At 43.0% G+C, this 19,367-nt stretch overlaps 1 protein-coding gene across 3 annotated transcripts in view; it reads left to right on the top strand.

Moving 5' to 3' along the window:
- Positions 1 to 6,525: 6,525 nt before the first annotated feature.
- Positions 6,526 to 19,367, top strand: part of C1H11orf65 (chromosome 1 C11orf65 homolog) — a 29,598-nt gene continuing 16,756 nt past the window's right edge. Inside the window, exons 1-5 of one of the 3 annotated variants that reach the window (XM_074957591.1) lie at positions 6,546 to 6,609; positions 13,022 to 13,100; positions 14,288 to 14,380; positions 15,793 to 15,846; positions 18,352 to 18,555. In XM_074957591.1, coding sequence (XP_074813692.1) covers positions 13,032 to 13,100; positions 14,288 to 14,380; positions 15,793 to 15,846; positions 18,352 to 18,555 — 420 coding nt within the window. In that variant the 5' untranslated portion in view covers positions 6,546 to 6,609; positions 13,022 to 13,031. Of the gene's footprint in view, positions 6,615 to 13,021; positions 13,101 to 14,287; positions 14,381 to 15,792; positions 15,847 to 18,351; positions 18,556 to 19,367 lie in introns of all 3 variants that reach the window. The other 2 variants (XM_074957581.1, XM_074957601.1) reach the window with 2 other exon arrangements.

Below are 19,367 nucleotides of genomic sequence, written 5' to 3'. Positions count from 1 at the left end.
CTATGTATATTTTCTTAATACATTTGTTTTATTTTCACTATAAACCGACTCAATGCTGTGTTTGAAGGTTTTACCGCAGTTAATAAGCTGTAATGTGCTTTTGTTTCTTTAAAGGAGCAACAAACCTTATTATTTCTCTGAGTGGTCCAGGTGAGGGCTGGACACTTCATGGCATATGGTTTTGGGAAAATCCAGTAATGGGAGCATGTTGAGGTCACCTTGCTGGTTGTAACCAAGGCTGGTGGAAGCCAAAGTGAAGGTGTGGAAATCTAGATGGGCTACTGGGGTCAGAGCTGTCTAGCACACATACACTCAGGGTGTGACCTGCACAGTTGTAAGCTGACTATGAGTGTCCCATGCTGTGACCTAAATTAGCAAAGCATGGTGAGGAACCCAGGGTTGCTGTCCAGTGATGACACAATCCCTTACTGCTCTGGATTGCACCCCAAAGTATGACGGTAAATGCACAACTGGTTGAAAAACTGTACTCAGAGTAGTTATTAATAGGGCTCCGTGTCTGTCATGGAGATCGCAGAAGTTACAGATTCTGTGACTTTCCGTGACCTCCGTGACTTCTGCAGTGGCCCATGTGGCTGGCCCCAGGGCCACCCAAGCAGCTGGCCTCAGGGACAGCTGCTCAGGCAGCCCCCAGGGACATCCACACCAGCTACTGCTGGAGCGGCTCTGCAGCCAGGCGCTTGGGTGGCCCCGCAGCCAGTCGCGTCGGCTGGAGCTGCCTTGGGGACAGCTGCATTGGCTGCTGCTTGGGCGGCCCCGAACAGTTGGCCCTGGGGACCACCCAAGCAGCAACTGGTGCAGCTGGCCCCAGAGATCAACTGAGCAGTGGTCCCAGGGGCAGCAGGAGCAGTCGCAGCTCTGTGGCCCCTAGCAAAGGTCCGGGGACAGCCGGAGTACCAGGGGGAGCAGGGTAGTCCTGAGGGGTGGCTGGAGCAGCTGCTGCTTAGTGGCTGCCAGCAGCTGGTGCCGCTGGCCCTGACATACCCCCCAGAGCAGCGCCCCCTCAGGGACACCCCATAGAGCAGCAGCCTCCTGGTCCTTCCCAGCAGCACTCCCCCAGCAGTGGCCCCCTGTGTTGCCCCAGAGCAGCGGCTCCCCCAGGACCTCCCAGAGCAGCAGTGCTCCCCAGCTAAGATTTAGTCAGGGGTATTTATAGTAAAAGTCATGGACAGGTCACAGGCAGAATTTTTGTTTATTGCCCATGACCTTCCATGACTTTTATTAAAAATACCCATGACTAAATCGTAGCCTTAGTTATTAGTGGTTCATTATCAAACTGTGAGGACATTGTTTAGTGGTGTTCTGCACTAGTAAATGTTTTCATTAATGATAGGGATAAGGGGGCTGAAAGTATGCTTATAAAATTTATGGATGACACCCAGCTGGGAGGGGTTGTAAGCACTTTGGAGGACAGCATTAGAATTCAGAAGGACATTGATAAATTGGAGAACTGGAAATCAACAAGATGGAATTTAATAAAGACAAATGTAAAGGACTACACTTCGGAAGGAAAAAAATCAAATGCACAAATACAAAATTGGAAGTAACTGGCTAGGCAGTAATACTGCAGAAAAAGATCTGGGGTTGTAATGGATCAAAACTTAATATGAGCCAGAAATGTGATGCAGCTGCAAAAATGGCAAATATCGTTCTGGGGTGCCTGAACTGGAGTGTTGTATGTAAGACATAGGAGGAAATTTTTCTGCTCTACTTGGAATTGGTGAGGCTTCAGCTGGAGAACTCTCCAATTTTGGGTGCCACACTTTAGGAAAGATGTGGACAAATTGGAGCGAGTTCAGAGGAGAGCAACTAAAATGACTTAGAAAACATAATCTCTGAGGAAAGGTTAAAGAACAGGACATGTTTAGCCTTGAGAAAAGAAGACTGAGGGAGGGACATAAGTCTTTGAATAGATTATGGGCTGTTACAAAGATGATGCTGATCAATTGTTCTCCATGTCCACTGAAGGTAGAACTGTAATGGGCTTAATCTGCAGATTTACCTTAGATATTAAGAAAAACTTAATGATAGTTAAGTACTGGAATAGATTAACAACGTGATCTTGTAGAATCCCCATTGTTGGATGTTTTTAAGAACAGGCTGTCAGGGATGGTCTTTCTAGGTATATATGTCCTGCCTCAGCATGGGAAGATGGACTAGATGACCTTGAGGTCAAGCTCTCTTTCGGCCCTATAGTTTATAAATTGCAACTACTTATCTAGGTGCCTGTAAAACCCTCATTAACATGGTATTTGAGCACCTTGTGACAGGTTGGATCACAGAAAGCCCCTTTGGGACTGCCACCTGATGTGTCTAGTGTGGAAGTAGATAAAGGGAATTTGGATGCAGGCCTCTGAAATGAGCAGGAGTCAGGCTAACTCTAGCTTTAATAATGCGAGATTTGTAGAAGCAGGGATAGTGCAAAGCGAGTGGGAAAAGAACTGTGAAAGAGGCTGTTGTGACCTTGTATTAGATAAGAATAGAATGTAGACTATAAGAGAAATTGGTGAGAAAAATAAGATCTAATGAAGGAATATGTATAAACAATATGCAGCTGTTGCTGATTGTCTGTAATAAAGGTATAAATGCTTGCTCTAATTGTTTATCTTTAGAGAGACCTGCCTAGGTGGGGGAAACCCTGTGTCCCAGTGCACTCTCTCCCTCTGTGCAATTGCTTGAGATAATAAAGTGTATCTGACTTGCTGCACCCAACCTGAGAGTGAGAACTGTGTTTTTCTGCGACACTAGACTACCTCTGAGACTGTTTCCCCTGCCAGTTTAGGACTTCAGTACCTTGCCTTGTTTGAGCCAGACATGCTTGCCTGCTGCAAACACAGATCCAAGCCTGAACCACGTCCCCCACAAGCTGCAGGCTTAACTGAAAACAGTTTAAGTGCTCCTGTCTCCAGCACTCAGATACCCAGCTCCCAATGGGGTCCAAACCACAAATAAATCTGTTTTACCCTATATAAAGCTTATACAAGGTAAACTCATAAATTGTTCACCCTCTATAACGCTGATAGAGAGATATGCACAGCTGTTCCCCTTCCCCCAGTATTAATAAATACTCTGGGTTTATTAATTAGTAAAAAGTTATTTTATTAAATATAAAAATCCAAGTAATAACAGACAGAATAAAGTAAATTACCAAGCAAAACAAAACAAAAACACGCAAGTCTAAGCCTAATACAGTAAGAAACTAAATGCAGGTAAAGCTCACCCTCAGATGTTCCAATAAGCTACTTTGACAGACTAGACTCCTTTCTAGTTTGTCCAGTCCTTTCCCCTGGTACAGTCCTTGTTCTGGCTCAGGTATTAGCTAGGGGATTTCTCATGACTGCAGCCCCCTTTGTTCTGTTCCACCCCCTTATATAGCTTTGGCACAAGGTGGAAATCTTTTGTCTCTTTGGGTCCCCAGGTTTAAGATGGATTCCAGTACCAGGTGACATGGTCACATGACCTGTGAGACCCCAAGCCTTCATTCTTCCTGGCCTGACTCACAGGAAGGCTTGCAAGTGAACAGAGCCATCTACAGTCAGTTGTCCTAGTTGATGGGAGCCATCAAGATTCCAAACCACCATTAATGGCCCACACTTTGCATAATTATAATAGGTCCTCACAGTTAGATTTCATATTTCTAGTTTCAGATGCAAGAACGATACATTTATACAAATAGGATGACCACACACAGTAGATTATAAGCTTTCTAATGATACCTTACAAGAGACCTTTTGCATGAAGCACATTCCAGTTACATTATATTCACACTCATTAGCATATTTTCATAAAATCATATGGAGTGCAACATCACACACCTCATAATTTTTTAATATATTTATACTCACAGCACCCCTAGAAAGTTCTATTAACTCCCTTTTTACAAAGAACTGAGGATCAGGAAGACAACTTACCCAAGGTTACAAATGATATCTGTGGCAGAGCAGGGAATCAAATCTTGGTCTCCAAAGTCCTATGCTAGTGTTCCATCTAGTGGTCTACCTTTCCTCTCCTACATGCACAAAATATATATTGACAGGTTTCAGAGTAACAGCCGTTTTAGTCTGTATTCGCAAAAAGAAAAGGAATACTTGTGGCACCTTAGAGACTAACCAATTTATTTGAGCATGAGCTTTCGTGAGCTACAGCTCACTTCATCGGATGCATACTGTGGAAACTGCAGAAGACATTATATACACAGGGACCATGAAACAATACCTCCTCCCACCCCACTCTCCTGCTGGTAATAGCTTATCTAAAGTGATCATCAAGTTGGGCCATTTCCAGCACAAATCCAGGTTTTCTCACCCTCCGCCCCCCCCCCAACTCACTCTCCTGCTGGTAATAGCCCATCCAAAGTGACCACTCTTTTTACAATGTGTATGATAATCAAGGTGGGCCATTTCCAGCACAAATCCAGGTTTTCTCACCCCCCCCCCTCCAAAAACCACACACACAAACTCACTCTCCTGCTGGTAATAGCTTATCCAAAGTGACCACTCTCCTTACAATGTGTATGAAAATCAAGGTGGGCCATTTCCAGTACAAATCCAGGTTTTCTCACCACCCCCCCAAAAAAAACACACACACACAAACTCACTCTCCTGCTGGTAATAGCTTATCCAAAGTGACCACTCTCCCTACAATGTGCATGATAATCAAGGTGGGCCATTTCCAGCACAAATCCAGGTTTTCTCACCTCCCCCCCCAAACTCACTCTCCTGCTGGCAATAGCTCATCCAAACTGACCATTCTCCTTACAATGTGTATGATAATCAAGGTGGGCCATTTCCAGCATAAATCCAAGTTTAACCAGAACGTCTCGGGGCGGGGGGTAGGAAAAAACAAGGGGAAATAGACTACCTTGCATAATGACTTAGCCACTCCCAGTCTCTATTTAAGCCTAAATTAATAGTATCCAATTTGCAAATGAATTCCAATTCAGCAGTTTCTCGCTGGAGTCTGGATTTGAAGTTTTTTTGTTGTAAGATAGCGACCTTCATGTCTGTGATTGCGTGACCAGAGAGATTGAAGTGTTCTCCGACTGGTTTATGAATGTTATAATTCTTGACATGTGATTTGTGTCCATTTATTCTTTTACGTAGAGACTGTCCAGTTTGACCAATGTACATGGCAGAGTGGCATTGCTGGCACATGATGGCATATATCACATTAGTTAGTCATCTTTGTATTCCAGGTGGCTAAGAAATGTCTTCTCTGCCAGTGGCACCATTATATTCCAGATAATAGAGTCTGTATCTGCCCTGTCACTCCCCCATCCCTGTTCCTTTCCTATAGTATTTTAAATCGGGGGTAAACAGTACAATCTGTGGTCCAATCCTGACAGGTGCACAATGCCCACACATCTCAATGTGCTGAGGGCATCTAGCTCCTTACAGAAGGGGGCCCTCATTTGTGGAGGGCAGGAGCGAGGTGAGCCTCCTTTGGGGCTGGTGAAACACTTCCCTCTGAGGGAAAATGGGGTCAGCTCTGCTCCTGTCTTGACCTGGAACAGCAGTCCCAACCCTGGAAAGATCTCATCTTCCTCAGTTCCCCAGAGCCCTTGGCTCCCATTCTGCACCCCAGCCAGAAGGAAACTTCTGGACTCCCCTGGATCTCCCCCTCCTCAGTCCCCAGCCGAAGACACCTCCCTCAGACCCTCCCCTCCCCACCCTCCAGCCAGGAGACACCTCCCTGGACCCTCCTCAGCCGGGAGACACCTCCCCCGGACCCCCCCCTCAGCCCCCAGCCAAGAGACACCTCCCCCGGACCCCCCCACCCCCCAGCTCCCAACCGGGAGACACCTTTCCCGGACCCCCCCCCTCAGCCCCCAGCCAAGAGACACCTCCCCCGGACACCCCCAACCCCCAACCGGGAGACACCTTCCCCGGACACCCCCCTCAGCCCCCAGCCAAGAGACACCTCCCCCGGACACCCCCCCCCCAGCTGGGAGACACCTTCCCCGGATACCCCCCCTCAGCCCCCAGCCGGGAGACACCTCCCTCGGACCCCGCCCTCAGCCCCCCGCAGGGAGACACCTCCCCCGGACACCCCCCTTCAGCCCCCAGCCAAGAGACACCTCTCCCAGACACCCCCCACCCCCCAGCTCCCAGCCGGGAGACACCTCCCCGGACCCTCCTCAGCCGGGAGACACCTCTCCCGGACCCCCCCCCTTCAGCCCCCAGCCAAGAGACACCTCCCTCGGACCCCGCCCTCAGCCCCCAGCCGGGAGACACCTCCCCCGGACACACACCCCCCAGCCGGGAGACACCTCCCCTGACACCCCCAGCCCCCGGCCCGGAGACACCTCCCCCGGACACCCCCCGGTCCGGAGACACCTCTCACAGACCCCCCCGAGCCGGGAGACACCTCCCCGGTCCCGGTCCCCTCCCCAGTCAGGAGACTCCTCCCCCGGACACCCTCCCGCCCTTAGCCCCCAGACACTTCCCCTGCTCTGGACCTTCCTCCCCTCCCTCCTCTCACCTATAAGCCCCGCCCCCTCAGTCCCCTCCCCTAGGCTGTGGGTTACTATAGCAACGGGAGGCGCAGCCGCCACCAGCCGAGCCGACCTGGCGCTGCGGGGCCCGGTACCCGGTGAGGTGCGCGGGGGGGGGGGGGGGGGGGAGGCTGGGCGCGCAGGGCTTCCCCCCACCCCCGCCTGTCGCGAGCAGTTCACCCAGGACGGGAGCGGGGAAAATCACTTCCTGGTCCCGACCCCCGCCCGCTCCGGGGCCCCTCCTGCTCCCAGGGTTTCCCTGTTTCCTTTCCACTCATTTCCTGGCTCCTCTCCTCAGCTCCAGACGCCGCAAGGCGTCCCGCTAACTCCGGGGCCACTTTTATTTAGGTGCCTTTATTCTTTTTTCTAAAGCCATCAATTGCCGGGTTTTTTTAGTCCCCAGCCCCCAAAGACAACTGCTTCAAAGGCTCTTTTCCTGTTTAAATAAAAATGTGCATATGTGTTGGAGGGAAACAAATTTGGATAATGCACACATTTAGTTTTCAAAATTCCCCCAAATTATTGTAAAGAAAACATAAGAACATAAGAACGGCCATACTGGGTCAGACCAAAGGTCCATCTAGCCCAGTGTCCTGTCTTCCGACTGTGGCCAGTGCCAGGTGCCCCAGAGGGCATGAACAGAATAGATAATCATCACAGGGGATGGATCACGTCGCCCATTCCCAGCTTCTGGCAAACAGAGGCTAGGGACACCATCCCTGCCCATCCTGGCCAATAATCATTGCTCCACCTATCCTCCATGAACTTATCTAGTTGTTGTTTTTTTTAACCCTGTTATAGTCTTGGCCTTCACAACATCCTCTGGCACAGAGTTCCACAGACTGTGTGTTGTGTGAAGAAATATTTCCTTTTGTTTGTTTTAAACCTGCTGCCTATTAATTTCATTGGGTGACCCCTGGTTCTTGTATTTTGAGAAGGAATAAATAACACTTCCTTATTTACTTTCTCCACACCAGTCATGGTTTTCTAGACCTCAATCATATCCGCCCCTTAGTCTTCTCTTTTCCAAGCTGAAAAGTCCCAGTCTTATTAATCACTCCTCGTTTGGAAGCTGTTCCATACCCCTAATCATTTTTTAAAAATGCGAGAAACAATGATCTCAAAGTTATTAAAATCGCCCGTACAGTTTCCTGTCAAACATGGTAATTTTCTGTGGGGAATAAGGCTGCTATTTCTGCTGTTGCGTCCCACCCACTTTTAGCTAAGAACTAAAGCAGAGAGCTTTTTAGCTCGGTTGCTCTGTACCTCCTCCTCAAAGACAAAATCTATGGTAACATGGATTGCACAGATGTACAACACCTTCAAAGGCTATTTGTATTATTCAACCTTTTTATGGCCAGAAGAACACAGCTGCTTTAATGGAAACATGCAAACTAACTGTAATCACTGTAAAGTCAGCATTTAAAAATGTAGAATAAAGTGAGTAGTTCAGCATGATACAGAGTATGACAGGTGTAGAAATGGAATCTAGTTTAAACTCAGGGAAGATGCTCATGCAGTTTGGCTAATGAGAACTCTAGCAACAATTTAGAAGCCAGATTTTTATTTCTTAGAGATTGGAGGCAATATCCTTATATTTTGTAAATTTAAGCTCTGTACACTTTATAATCCATGAAAGATTATCACTTTCAAATCCAAATTTATGCTTGCAGAACTTGGCATGTATTTTACTGACTTGCATGACTTGTGTTGAAAAATCAGAATGGATCTTTTCAAATGCATTGTAAATCAAAATGCAATAGTGTCTTAGGGGAAATTACACCCAAAATATACAGTACTACAAAATTTAAAGACATCCCTGAAATTAAACTTCAAAGATGTACTGAAATTCCTCACTTTAAAAGATATTAAATGTTTTGATGCCAGTTCTTCGAGGTGTTGCATACCTTCAATTCCACTGAAATCAATGAGTTGAAGGCAATCAGTATGGTCCAGGAGTTATTCAGCACCGTTTGTGAGAGTGCTCTTTGCTTGGTCTTTTATTTTTGTCATTTGATGACAGATTATTATTGCACCAAATCAACTTTTCCAGAGGAAGCACTTCCTTTTACTGACGGACATAAGTTTTGATCTGTATAATTAGGTTGAGATAAGATAAATTGACCTGGTAATGTCAATTGGAATTTGCATTTAAGCATTGTGTTTGCTTTCCCTATTGCATGGTCCTAAGGCCTTATCTACACTGCCACTTTACAGCGCTGCAACTTTCTCGCTCAGTGTAGGTGCCCAGGCCCTGTCTCATGCCTAAACTCCACTGCAATTCCCTCATGTATCTCAGCTGCAGGGCCCAATCTGTCAGGCAGTCACAGAGCATGCCTGATCCCACATAAAAAGGGGGTGGGGGAAGGAGAAAGCATATCCTCCATTATAACCTTTAGTCTAATGGATAGGGTACTTACACAGGATGTGGGAAATCGTGGTTCAGGCCCCTCTGACTGATAAGAAGGGATCTGAATGAAGGTTTCCCACCTCACAGATGAGTGCCTTAACCACTGGACTATAGTCATTTTTGCTCTCTTTCTGGCTAAGTGCATATTTAATTATTTTTATCCAGTGGAACACCTTAGAGAGAAACCCACTTCAGAATATCCCAGAGCCCAGTGGTTATGGTACTCACCTCAGAGGTGAGAAAACCATCTTCAAATCCCTTCTTTGCAGCTGGAGGAGGGAATTGAACCAAGGTCTCCCACATCCTGGGTGAGTTCCCCAACCACTGAATTAAAAGTTATAAGGGAGTCTTTCTCCTTCACTCATCACCACATGGCCATTTTCCATGGAATTGGGTTTTCCACTGCTGTTCTGGCAAGAGATAGCTTTGGTGTCTGTCATGGGAGAGGGTTCGTGGCTATGGATCCCAAATGGGATCCAGCCTGGACTGTTTGGCACGTAACTCCAGGAGAGAGTCGGGGCTTAGAACACACACCTCTCCTCAGCATCTATTCATTATTCATTAGCTATTCATTAGCTTAGGCAGCTCCTTGTCTAGTGTGCTGGCTTTGTGGATCCCATTGTTAGGTGCTTATCTCTGCCCATGCATTTTATAAGGAGCCTATGCACTTAAGTCAGAGTCTCTGGCATCCACTGGATGGCTAGGTGCTTAAAAGTTAGGTGTTGCAATGCCAAAGTCCCTTTGTGGATTTTGGCCTTGGCCCCTAATAGCACCTAGAATCCAAGAGCAGATGAGGTCCTAAAATCAGTCCTAAATTGTGAGCCTTTAGGGCAGAGGATGAGACACGTCCTTGATCATGAGGGCAAGAATCACTTGGCCATCCCTTCAAGCTTCTTCCCAAGTCTATTAGAATCACCTCTATTTTGTTCAGACTGACTTTCAGTTAAATTGCTGCCATGCATATTCCAGCCAGGATCAGGCACTGACAAAGCACCCACATTGCATCACCTGAGTTAGCTGAAATTACAAAAGTGAGCTGAATTTCATCCTTACACTGACAGCACTGCAGCCCAAGTCATCTCATAGTTCCCCACAGTGATATCTTACACCAACCTTGAAAAAAGAGGCATCAAGGTAGAGCTTTACAGAACCCCACATGAAAGAACCATCAGAGCACTCATTTGAGGGAAGCTGGTACTTTACTTATTACTTCTTTTGTTCTATTCTTTTAGGTATATAGGTCCAACTGACATGATGCAATTAGACACGTTCTCCCATAACCTCTAAAACCTCAGGAAGTTAAACTGGCTACAACTCCTCTAGTGAGAGCACTGTCAGCAGAATTACACAGTCCAACTTATTACAGTAAAGAGCTTTCAAAGGTGTGATGCTAAAGTTCAAAGCATGGTGATGCTAAAGATGAAGCAAATTTTCTTGTCTTCCACCATTGCTTCTGCATTCTTCATCTTTAGCATCACAATGCCATACAACTTTGAAAACTCTTTATTATAATCATTGGACTGAGTGCAATTGTGCTGACAGTACTCTAACCTGTTGGCCATACATTTCTACTCCTGACAGTCATCAATAAACCAAGTTTACCTATGAGGATCATGAAGAAAGAGAAGATGCTTAAGAATCATCATATAAATAGTTCAGGAAAAAATATCATAATGTCCTACCAGCCATTAGACAAATTGAGTCACCAGCTGCAGAGCATAGAGAATTCTGCCCTGATGATGACACTGTCTGAAAAAGGTGTAATTTCCACCCTGCTGTCACCACACATTACCAAAGACAAGATCCACATTATGCCCTGCTCTATGCATGACACCTGAAATTACCTGACAAAATACACATTTAGGATTTTGTGTTTCTCCTGCTATAGTGGCTGATATTACATCCAAAGCAGTGTGAGGAATACTTTTTTGATATTACATCCAAAGCAATGTGAAGGTCACGTAGATGCCGATGCCGTGGGTGCTCCGAGGCTGGAGCACCCACAGGGAAAATTTAGTGGGCACCCACCGGCAGCCAAGCTCCCCTCACCCACCGCCCACCTCCTCCTCCCCCATTGAGCGCACTGTGTCCACGCTTCTCTGCCTACCTCCCAGCGCTTCCCGCCCTCCCAGTGCTTTAGCACACTCCTTGAGGTGTGGGAGGAGCGGGAATGTAGCGTGCTCAGGGAAAGAGGCAGAGCCGGGGTGAGGATTTGGGGAAGGAGTTGGAATATTGGCAGGGAGGGTGCAGAGTTGGGGCAGGGAGTTTGGGGAAGGGGTTGGAATCGGGGTGGGTCCTCATGGAAGGGATGGAGTGGGGGCAGAGAGGGGGTTGAGCACCCACGGGAAACAGGGGAATTCAGCGCCTATGGTGGGTCAGACAGAAAAAGAAAATGTAAAGCAGGAAGGAAAACATAGGGGCAGGCATTTGGAAGGAGAAGAGAATTTTTGACTACAGGACCAGTCAAAGCTGAGAAACTGGCTGTAGGAGAGAGAGACTCTGGGCCAGGAGCAGATTTACCATGAAAGAAACCATGTGGTGGCATGGGGCCCCCAATAGGGGCCCCCCAAAATGCAGGACAAATCTCATCTGACAAACTGCCCCTGAGTCCCGGACGGTGGTGCAGCAGGGCTCAGGCAGGTAGGCTGCCTGCATGCCGTGGCCAGTGGCTCCACACTGATCCCAGAAGTGGACAGCTGCTGGCATATCTCTGTGTGACCCTGGCGGCGGGGGGGAGGCTCTGCGCGCTGCCCCTGCTGTGGGCGGCACACGGAAACCCATTTCCCCCAGGAGGCGCGCAGAGATGTGCCAACAGCACGAAGGCAGCTCCCTGCCCACTCTGCCTCCCTCCCTCCAATAGCCTCAGGGCTGCCCAAGAAGCAGCTGATGCCGCTGGCCCCAGGGGCTGCCGGAGCAACAGTGGTCCCAGAGCAGCAGCGGTCCCAGGGGCCACCCTGGAAGCCATCGGAGCAGCAGCCCCCGGGGGCCTCGGAGAGCAGTCAGCCCCCGCCACCAGAGCAGCGGTATCCCAGGGTTCCCCAGAGCAGTGGTGCTCCAGGCTCCAAGAGCTACTAAGTTTTAGTCGGGGTATTTATAGTAAAAGTCATGGACAGGTCACGGGCCATGAATTTTTGTTTATTGCCCGTGACCTGTCCATGACTTTTACTATAAATACCCGTGAAGATATCTTAGTCTTACATATGAGAGAATGAGATCTACTAGTTCTAAAATCTACTAGTTCTAAAATCTTAAAGATGATAAGAAACAACCAGTTCAATTCACTATCTACAGCTAATAATTCCATTATTTAATAAATTAGATAGTTTTAATTGCAAAACATATTTTGATAAATGTAGCACATTTTTAATATAATTTGAATTTCCATCCAAATAGAGCTTGCCACAAATCACAAGTTAAAAAAATATCATCTAGTAAATAAGAAATGTATCATTCACCATTTTCTACATAATAAAAAATGTAAAAATTAAGACTCTGTATAAATATATGTTTAGCTCTATAATTGCTTAAATTAATGGAGATAAATATAGCATATTGTCCTGGTGAGCAAAAAGAAGCACCAAATTTAGTGTAAAGGCCATATTTAGTTGCAGATCCAAACAATGATAATCACCCTTTCTTCAGGTTTCCTGCTTGCTGATTTAAATCATGATTAAAATCAGTTATTTAAATCACTTTGATTTCAAGCAGTACACCCATGCTGAATGCAATTGTGCATGGCCATCTTTGAAAAGCAGGTATTGTTTTTTGTCTGTATCTGTATTTCACAGTTACTTATCCAAATTCTATGAATTATTTAATTTTGTAATTTCTACCTAAGATTACGGGTCTAGAGGGGATATAACTTAGTTAGAGAAACTAGTTATTGATGAGTAACCTATTTTTTCTCCATCTTAATTCAAGTCTTAAAAGCTAATGTGGGTCAGGTAACACAGCTACAAGAACACTTTTAAAAGACACATTTTTTTAAAAGTGTTTTTTTACCAGATACTTACTTTAAACTGGTTATAAAAGAAAAAGGCCGTGAAAATAGCAACTGAGGCAATATTGAATAGTTGTGAACAATAGCCTTATTGTTTTAGGCATTTGTAAATGCCAATGGAAGAAGACAAACAGAACCATGCTGCAAGAGTCATTCAGAGGTGCTGGAAAAGATGTATTGTGAGTGTGAAGCACTATTTTATGTTTAATCATTTTTTTAATCCTTAAACACTTAAGTAACAATTTTGATATTTTTCTCCTCTATAAACCAAAATGGTGATGGAAAGTTTGCCAGGAGCAGGAACTCCAGTGGTGTGAATCCCCCTTCCAGTACAGCTGTCCCCACACATAGGGCTGATGCTGGCCATAAAACTTAATAGAGAGTTAACGATCCACAGAAGCTTGCATATACAGTATATTACAAATTATATGTAATTTTATATTGTCAAAAGCAGGTAGAATTCCATAGCTTCCACAAGAAAAAAAAATCACATCACATTACCAAAGGGCGGTGGTGTATTAATATAGGTGGAATGTGTGGGCTTCCTTCAGGGGTGTTTTGGTCTTTTTATTCTGTGTTCTGCACAGTCTACAGTAGCGCATAGCATGCAGTGAGGCACTGATTACAATAGCTTTAGGAACAGAGGGACAGCCCTCATCAGGAGGGTGGGTGACTACTGTATTACTGGGGAAAGTTTCCATTTAAACAGTTATAAGTTGTTAATGATGGGATGATGGTAAAGAGAAGCAAAGGAGGAAGCTGGACAGAAATGGGAAGTATAAAAGGCACTTAGATACCACGGTGATAACCTAGTTCACAGAGAAAGAAATGGACAGACTTTTAAAAAGTTATTGTAAAGGTAATCCCCTAAATCCAAAGCTGAGGAATAAAAGGTGGTCTCGTTGGGAGTCTTACCAAAGAGATCTTTTCAAAGGTAACTATGGTAAATTAGGAGATTTAGATGCTCTCCTTTAAAATTTCCCCTAGTATATGGCAGCAATTCCGTGCTTTTAATTTGTATCTATATGCATTTCTTTCTCTGAAAGCTCTCTCACTTTTAATTCACTCTGACTTAATACCAAAATAAACAATATAAACTTAGTTTTTCAAATATGTACTTTGTTACACACATTTGACTGAATTCATCAGTGCTGTAATGCTATTAACTTCACTCTTAAGGGCTGGGATGAGTACACCAGGCACAAGTTTAACTCTGTGAGGCCATTTGATGGATTGTGCCCCACACTGTCCTAAATTCTGTGTGATTTGGCATGGGGAAACCCTGAATAGTGTCATAACTATGTTCAAAATCTGGAAAAACTCCAGGGACAATAGTTTTTCTTGGTATATTTATACTTCTCTACAGAATGTCCGAGTCTTTCGATACTACAAAGAACTGATAGGCTTTAGAGGAGTTGGGGACCCTCATCTTCTGATGAAATGCATTGACCCTAGAGAGGTAAGCGCTGTATTTATTGATGTATTTTCATTGCTATATCTGTGTACATGTTACACACATACTGTACAATATAGTTCAGGGTGTTAGTGTTTTAATTTTAGGTTGTCTCACTGTCGTTTATTTGGGGCATAGTATTGGGAGACAAGGATCATTACAGCATTATAAATCAAATACAGTTTTTGACTGTTCCATCATTTGAATTCCAAGATTTACTGATGTAGGATACTTTATGGATTGAACACAACCGAAACTATGTGCAAGAAAAGAAATATATAGTAGTTACAAAAGAAAGTATCAGGAAATAACAAAAGTAAAAGCATATCCAAGCTAGAATTAGAGGGAAAAAGGAAAGGAGAAGGCTGAGCCCATAGAAGTCAGTTGTTTTCTAGGAATTGAGGACACCAACTCATTTCATATAGAGAGGCCATTTAATAGCTAACAGACGGTAAAAGGCATTTCGGGTCCAATCTGACTCATATTGTTTCAGGCCAAGCCTGATTATTTTCAGAGCATGTTGTAAAAATCATCTTTCTACAAAAACCTTTGTGCAATAAATTGCCCCAAGGAATTAGTCACATATGAAATGCTGACTGGATAAAAACAGTGGCCCATCTAGACCAGTATCTAATGCTTGAGTGGATCTGCAAAAAAACATGCAGTAGGCAGTTATAGAAAAACCCAACACTCAGGAAAGTTTCTTCCTCTCCCTCAATAGCTAGAGGCTGACTTGTGGTCAGATGTCTGAGAGTTTTTTATCGCTTCCAGAACTCTTGCTTACTTTAAAAAAAATATTTATTGTTGTCACTCCAAATATTCGCATTATCCATATAAATGCCTTATTCCTCCTTGGAAGAAATACTAAAACAAGAACAAAAGTGAAAGAGAAAATCTCCTCCCTCACCCTAAAAAAACAATTAAACAGTAATATAATGAAGAAGCGAGGAAGAGAGTCAATTATAGACATCACTCTGTGAACCCTACTTATTGTTTCTTGTCCTCAGATGCATAGTGATGGATATCTTAAGTACATATGGAGAAAATTTAATGAAAGCCATTGCTCTCCCACCTTCACTTGTTTGCTTCTTGCATGCCACAGTATGATGTCCACACCATACTGCAGAGAGCAGAATGAGGCCCATTATTCTGCCTTTTAAACTTTTTACATACTTCAATTTATAGATGAAAGTCTTTTTCATCTAGAAAACATGGCACTTCCATAAGAATAAAATATCAACCTATTTATATTGTGTGCATCCCTATTAATATGATATTGGACTTATGTCAGAGAAGAATCTAAACACATCTTTATGTATGACAAACTAAGTTATTTAACTGTCCATTACTGTATCTTTCTGTCTTGATTTCTCAGGACTATGGAAGCTTCGTGGATTAATGTCTTTTTCTTCTTGCAGGCAGAGTTACTAGATGCTGCAGCAGGTGTTTATATCCGATTCAGACTAGGTGGTGTAAGTAGCGTTTTAAAGAATATTGAAATATTGACATTCATTCTATATCTAGGTAATCACAACTTAATGGACTTATATTAATTGTATTCTAACAAACTAGCAAGGTTAGTATTTTTTAACCAGGGTTCCTGAAATTGGCCTCCTAAATCCATTCTTAAGCACCTGACTAAATGATCTGAATTTTCAGTTGGATTTGTGGGTGCTCTCACTGCTATGGAGGCGCAGTCCTGGCCTTATTGATGTCAAGGGGAGTTTTTCCAGTGGTTTCAATGGAACCAGAATTTCACCCCAAGACTTTATTTAAGTGACTTAATTGAAAATTTTGACCCAAGAGTCTGCTTAGATTTTTGCCTTAAGTATTTGCCTATTGGTATTATACAGCTGAACAGTCACTCTGGAATAGCACAAGCCCTGTGTAAGAGTCTCCTGCTTTCAAAATATCTAATACAGGATTGTAAATCTATTGCTACAGCACTTGAAATAGCTGGAGAGAAGCTGATTTATTGCTAGGTTTTAGAGTAGTGAAGTGAGCTGTAGCTCACGAAAGCTTATGCTCAAATAAATTGGTTAGTCTCTAAGGTGCCACAAGTACTCCTTTTCTTTTTGTGATTTATTGCTTACATTCTTCCCTGCTGTCTGGCTAACAATTTCTAGTAAACTGTATTTGGCAGACTTCTACCCTGTAATTATTTGGTTTCTGCTCCTGACCTACTCTTCCCTGGCTAATACCAACTTATGAATAATACAACATTAGTAAACCTCACCTTGATGACATATGATATTAATAAAACAGTTTGCTCTCTGGTGGAAGGCACAATGTAGAGCTCAAGGTCCTGAGCTGATTTATTACTTACAGGATTATCTGGTTCAGTGAAAGTAAACATGGAGGTGGATGAAGTTTTTAGATTGGAATTATGGAGCCAACATATTCTTTTCTTTACTTACCAAACATTGGCCCCATGACAAAATATAAATTTGAAAAATGGTTATTTTAATCAGAACTGTCCTAACATTTTAAGCTGTAGTATTTGCAATATATTTACAAGACAGTCCAACATGACCTTATATTTCTAGGTTTCCATCTCTCATGCTAGAGACACATACACGATTATCTTGCATCATAACATTTTCCATCTAAAAAGTAATATTAGCACAGGGAGAGAATGTATGCTTCAATTACCTATTACTCCTCTTTAAAAGTTCTTTAACTCCCTCACAGGTTGTCAGTCTTTCTCCATCCCCTCCATGTCAGTCTTCACAATGGGCATTCAGGAGTTCTAGGAAGAAAAATCATGGGTTAGACAGAATTTTTCCCTTTCTCATCTATTTACTACTAAGAGATTTAGACTATGGAAACAAGGCTGCTAATCTATATACTTCAACTGAGAACATACCAGATGGACCAGGACTTGTCAATGAAATTACAGCACCTCTGACTGAGAGAGTGGGTTGCTTGAAACCAAACCAACAAAAAAACCCTCTCAGTTCTTTAAAATCTATTTAGCCATCCATGCAGCAAAATTAGTTTCACTGCAGAAATTATTACAGGTTATAATCTAATTTATTAATGTATTTTCTCATCTTTAGATCATCAGTAAGGTCCATTACGTAAAAGTATTAATTTGCATGTACCTAGCACCTTTTATCTGAGGTTACCAAATTGCTTTTCAGACTAACTAATCCTCAGAATAGGCATCTGAGAGAGAGGTAAATTATCATCTCTATTTTACAGACAGGAAAACTGATTAAAAGAAAGGTTATATGACTTACTAAATTCACACAAAGAGTTTGCAGTGTATCTGGAAGTAAAACCCACAAATACAGATTCACAGTCCCTGTTATAGCTACTGTGCACGCTTAACTTTTCATTTAAAAATATTTTTTCTCTTCCCAATAAACTTCCCTCATTCAGTTCAGAAAAATAAACATTATAAGAGAAACAATAAATGCCCATAAATGTTGTGTATGCTTGTGACAACACACCAAAGACCTTGCACTCACTTAGAGTCAATGAAAAAACTCCCACTGATTTTACTGAGTTGAGGACTGGATCTTTAATTTCACTCAGAATTGTAATCAGCCAATCAAATCTAATTTCAGCCTATCCTGTATGGTGTTAAGCTATTTTGAAATGGGTAAAGGAACAGTTTCACGGCTTTTGTAAACCCATTTATGTCAACAGGGTTAGACAAGGTATTAATCTGACCATTTTTTAAAAAGTAGGAACATTTGTTTATAACAGGTTTCAGAGTAACAGCCGTGTTAGTCTGTATTCGCAAAAAGAAAAGGAGTACTTGTGGCACTTTAGAGACTAACCAATTTATTTGAGCATAAGCTTTCGTGAGCTACAGCGCATCCGATGAAGTGAGCTGTAGCTCACGAAAGCTTATGCTCAGATAAATTGGTTAGTCTCTAAGGTGCCACAAGTACTCCTTTTCTTTTTCTTTATAACAGACACTGTCACTAACTGGATCTCTCACTTTCAAGTGTGATGTTTCTTTACAGACTAAATATCCTCCAAGTATATATTACAAAATATTCACTCATAGACCCATCGTGGATATGTGTGCTAATAGCCCTAAAGATTATACAAAGCCAGCATACAAACAGCTGCTGCCAGAGGCTGTTCATGGAAAGATTTGGAAAGATGACCGCAATGGCTGGTACAAGCGTGTGGAGAATAATGGTTGGAGACTTCTTTCTATCAGAGTAAGCAAAGAATAGCATTTAAATTTTTTCTTTAAAATGTTAACTTCTTTTTCTTACATAACCTACACATTATAGAGATTTAATTTCACTCACTATATGGATCACTTCATAATGTATGGGATCTTTATTTCCATTTGAAATAATGACCTATGGCAATAGTCAGTTCCTGTGAGATGTTATAATACTATCATCATCATTTATTTATAACATGTTCCTCATCACCAGGTCACTGAACAACATAATAAATAGAATATGATTGAATTACCATAAGTACCGTACTATAAGATCTTGTGCTGGGTATGAAATAAACCTGTTTATTAAAGTACAATATAATACTTAAATATTAAAATACAATTTCATACTTCTCCATATTAAGGTATAATTTTGTTTGGATTAAAAATCTGTGAGAGGAGTCAATGTACTTTTCTCTAATACAATGTATAGCTTGAAATATAAAACATATTGAAATTATGTTATGTTAAAATTATGTCTTGTTAAATTCTTTTGGAAATAATTGGTAATATTTTTAAAGGTGAAAGGTTTGTACAAACATAACACAGAGTAATTACAGAATTTAATTAGTTATTCAGGGAATTATTTGGACCCCAAGAATGACTATGAAAAGAAAACTCCATTTCAGGTATCAATCATGAGATGATTTAGGGCTGGATTACTTGGTATCTGAAGGTTTGTGGAGGTAAAGGCAGGTCTAAGCCACCTTTCTGTCTTCCCTGTCCTGAGTCTGAGCTTGCAAGTTAGAGCAACCACAGGGCTGCACTAATGAATAGAATTTTTTTTTGGATATGATACAC

This window comes from Natator depressus, chromosome 1 (assembly GCF_965152275.1).
Source record: "Natator depressus isolate rNatDep1 chromosome 1, rNatDep2.hap1, whole genome shotgun sequence".
Classification (NCBI taxonomy): Eukaryota; Metazoa; Chordata; order Testudines; family Cheloniidae; genus Natator; species Natator depressus.
The sequence above is the reverse complement of the archived record's forward strand: the minus strand, read 5'-3'. Positions and strand labels throughout refer to the sequence as shown.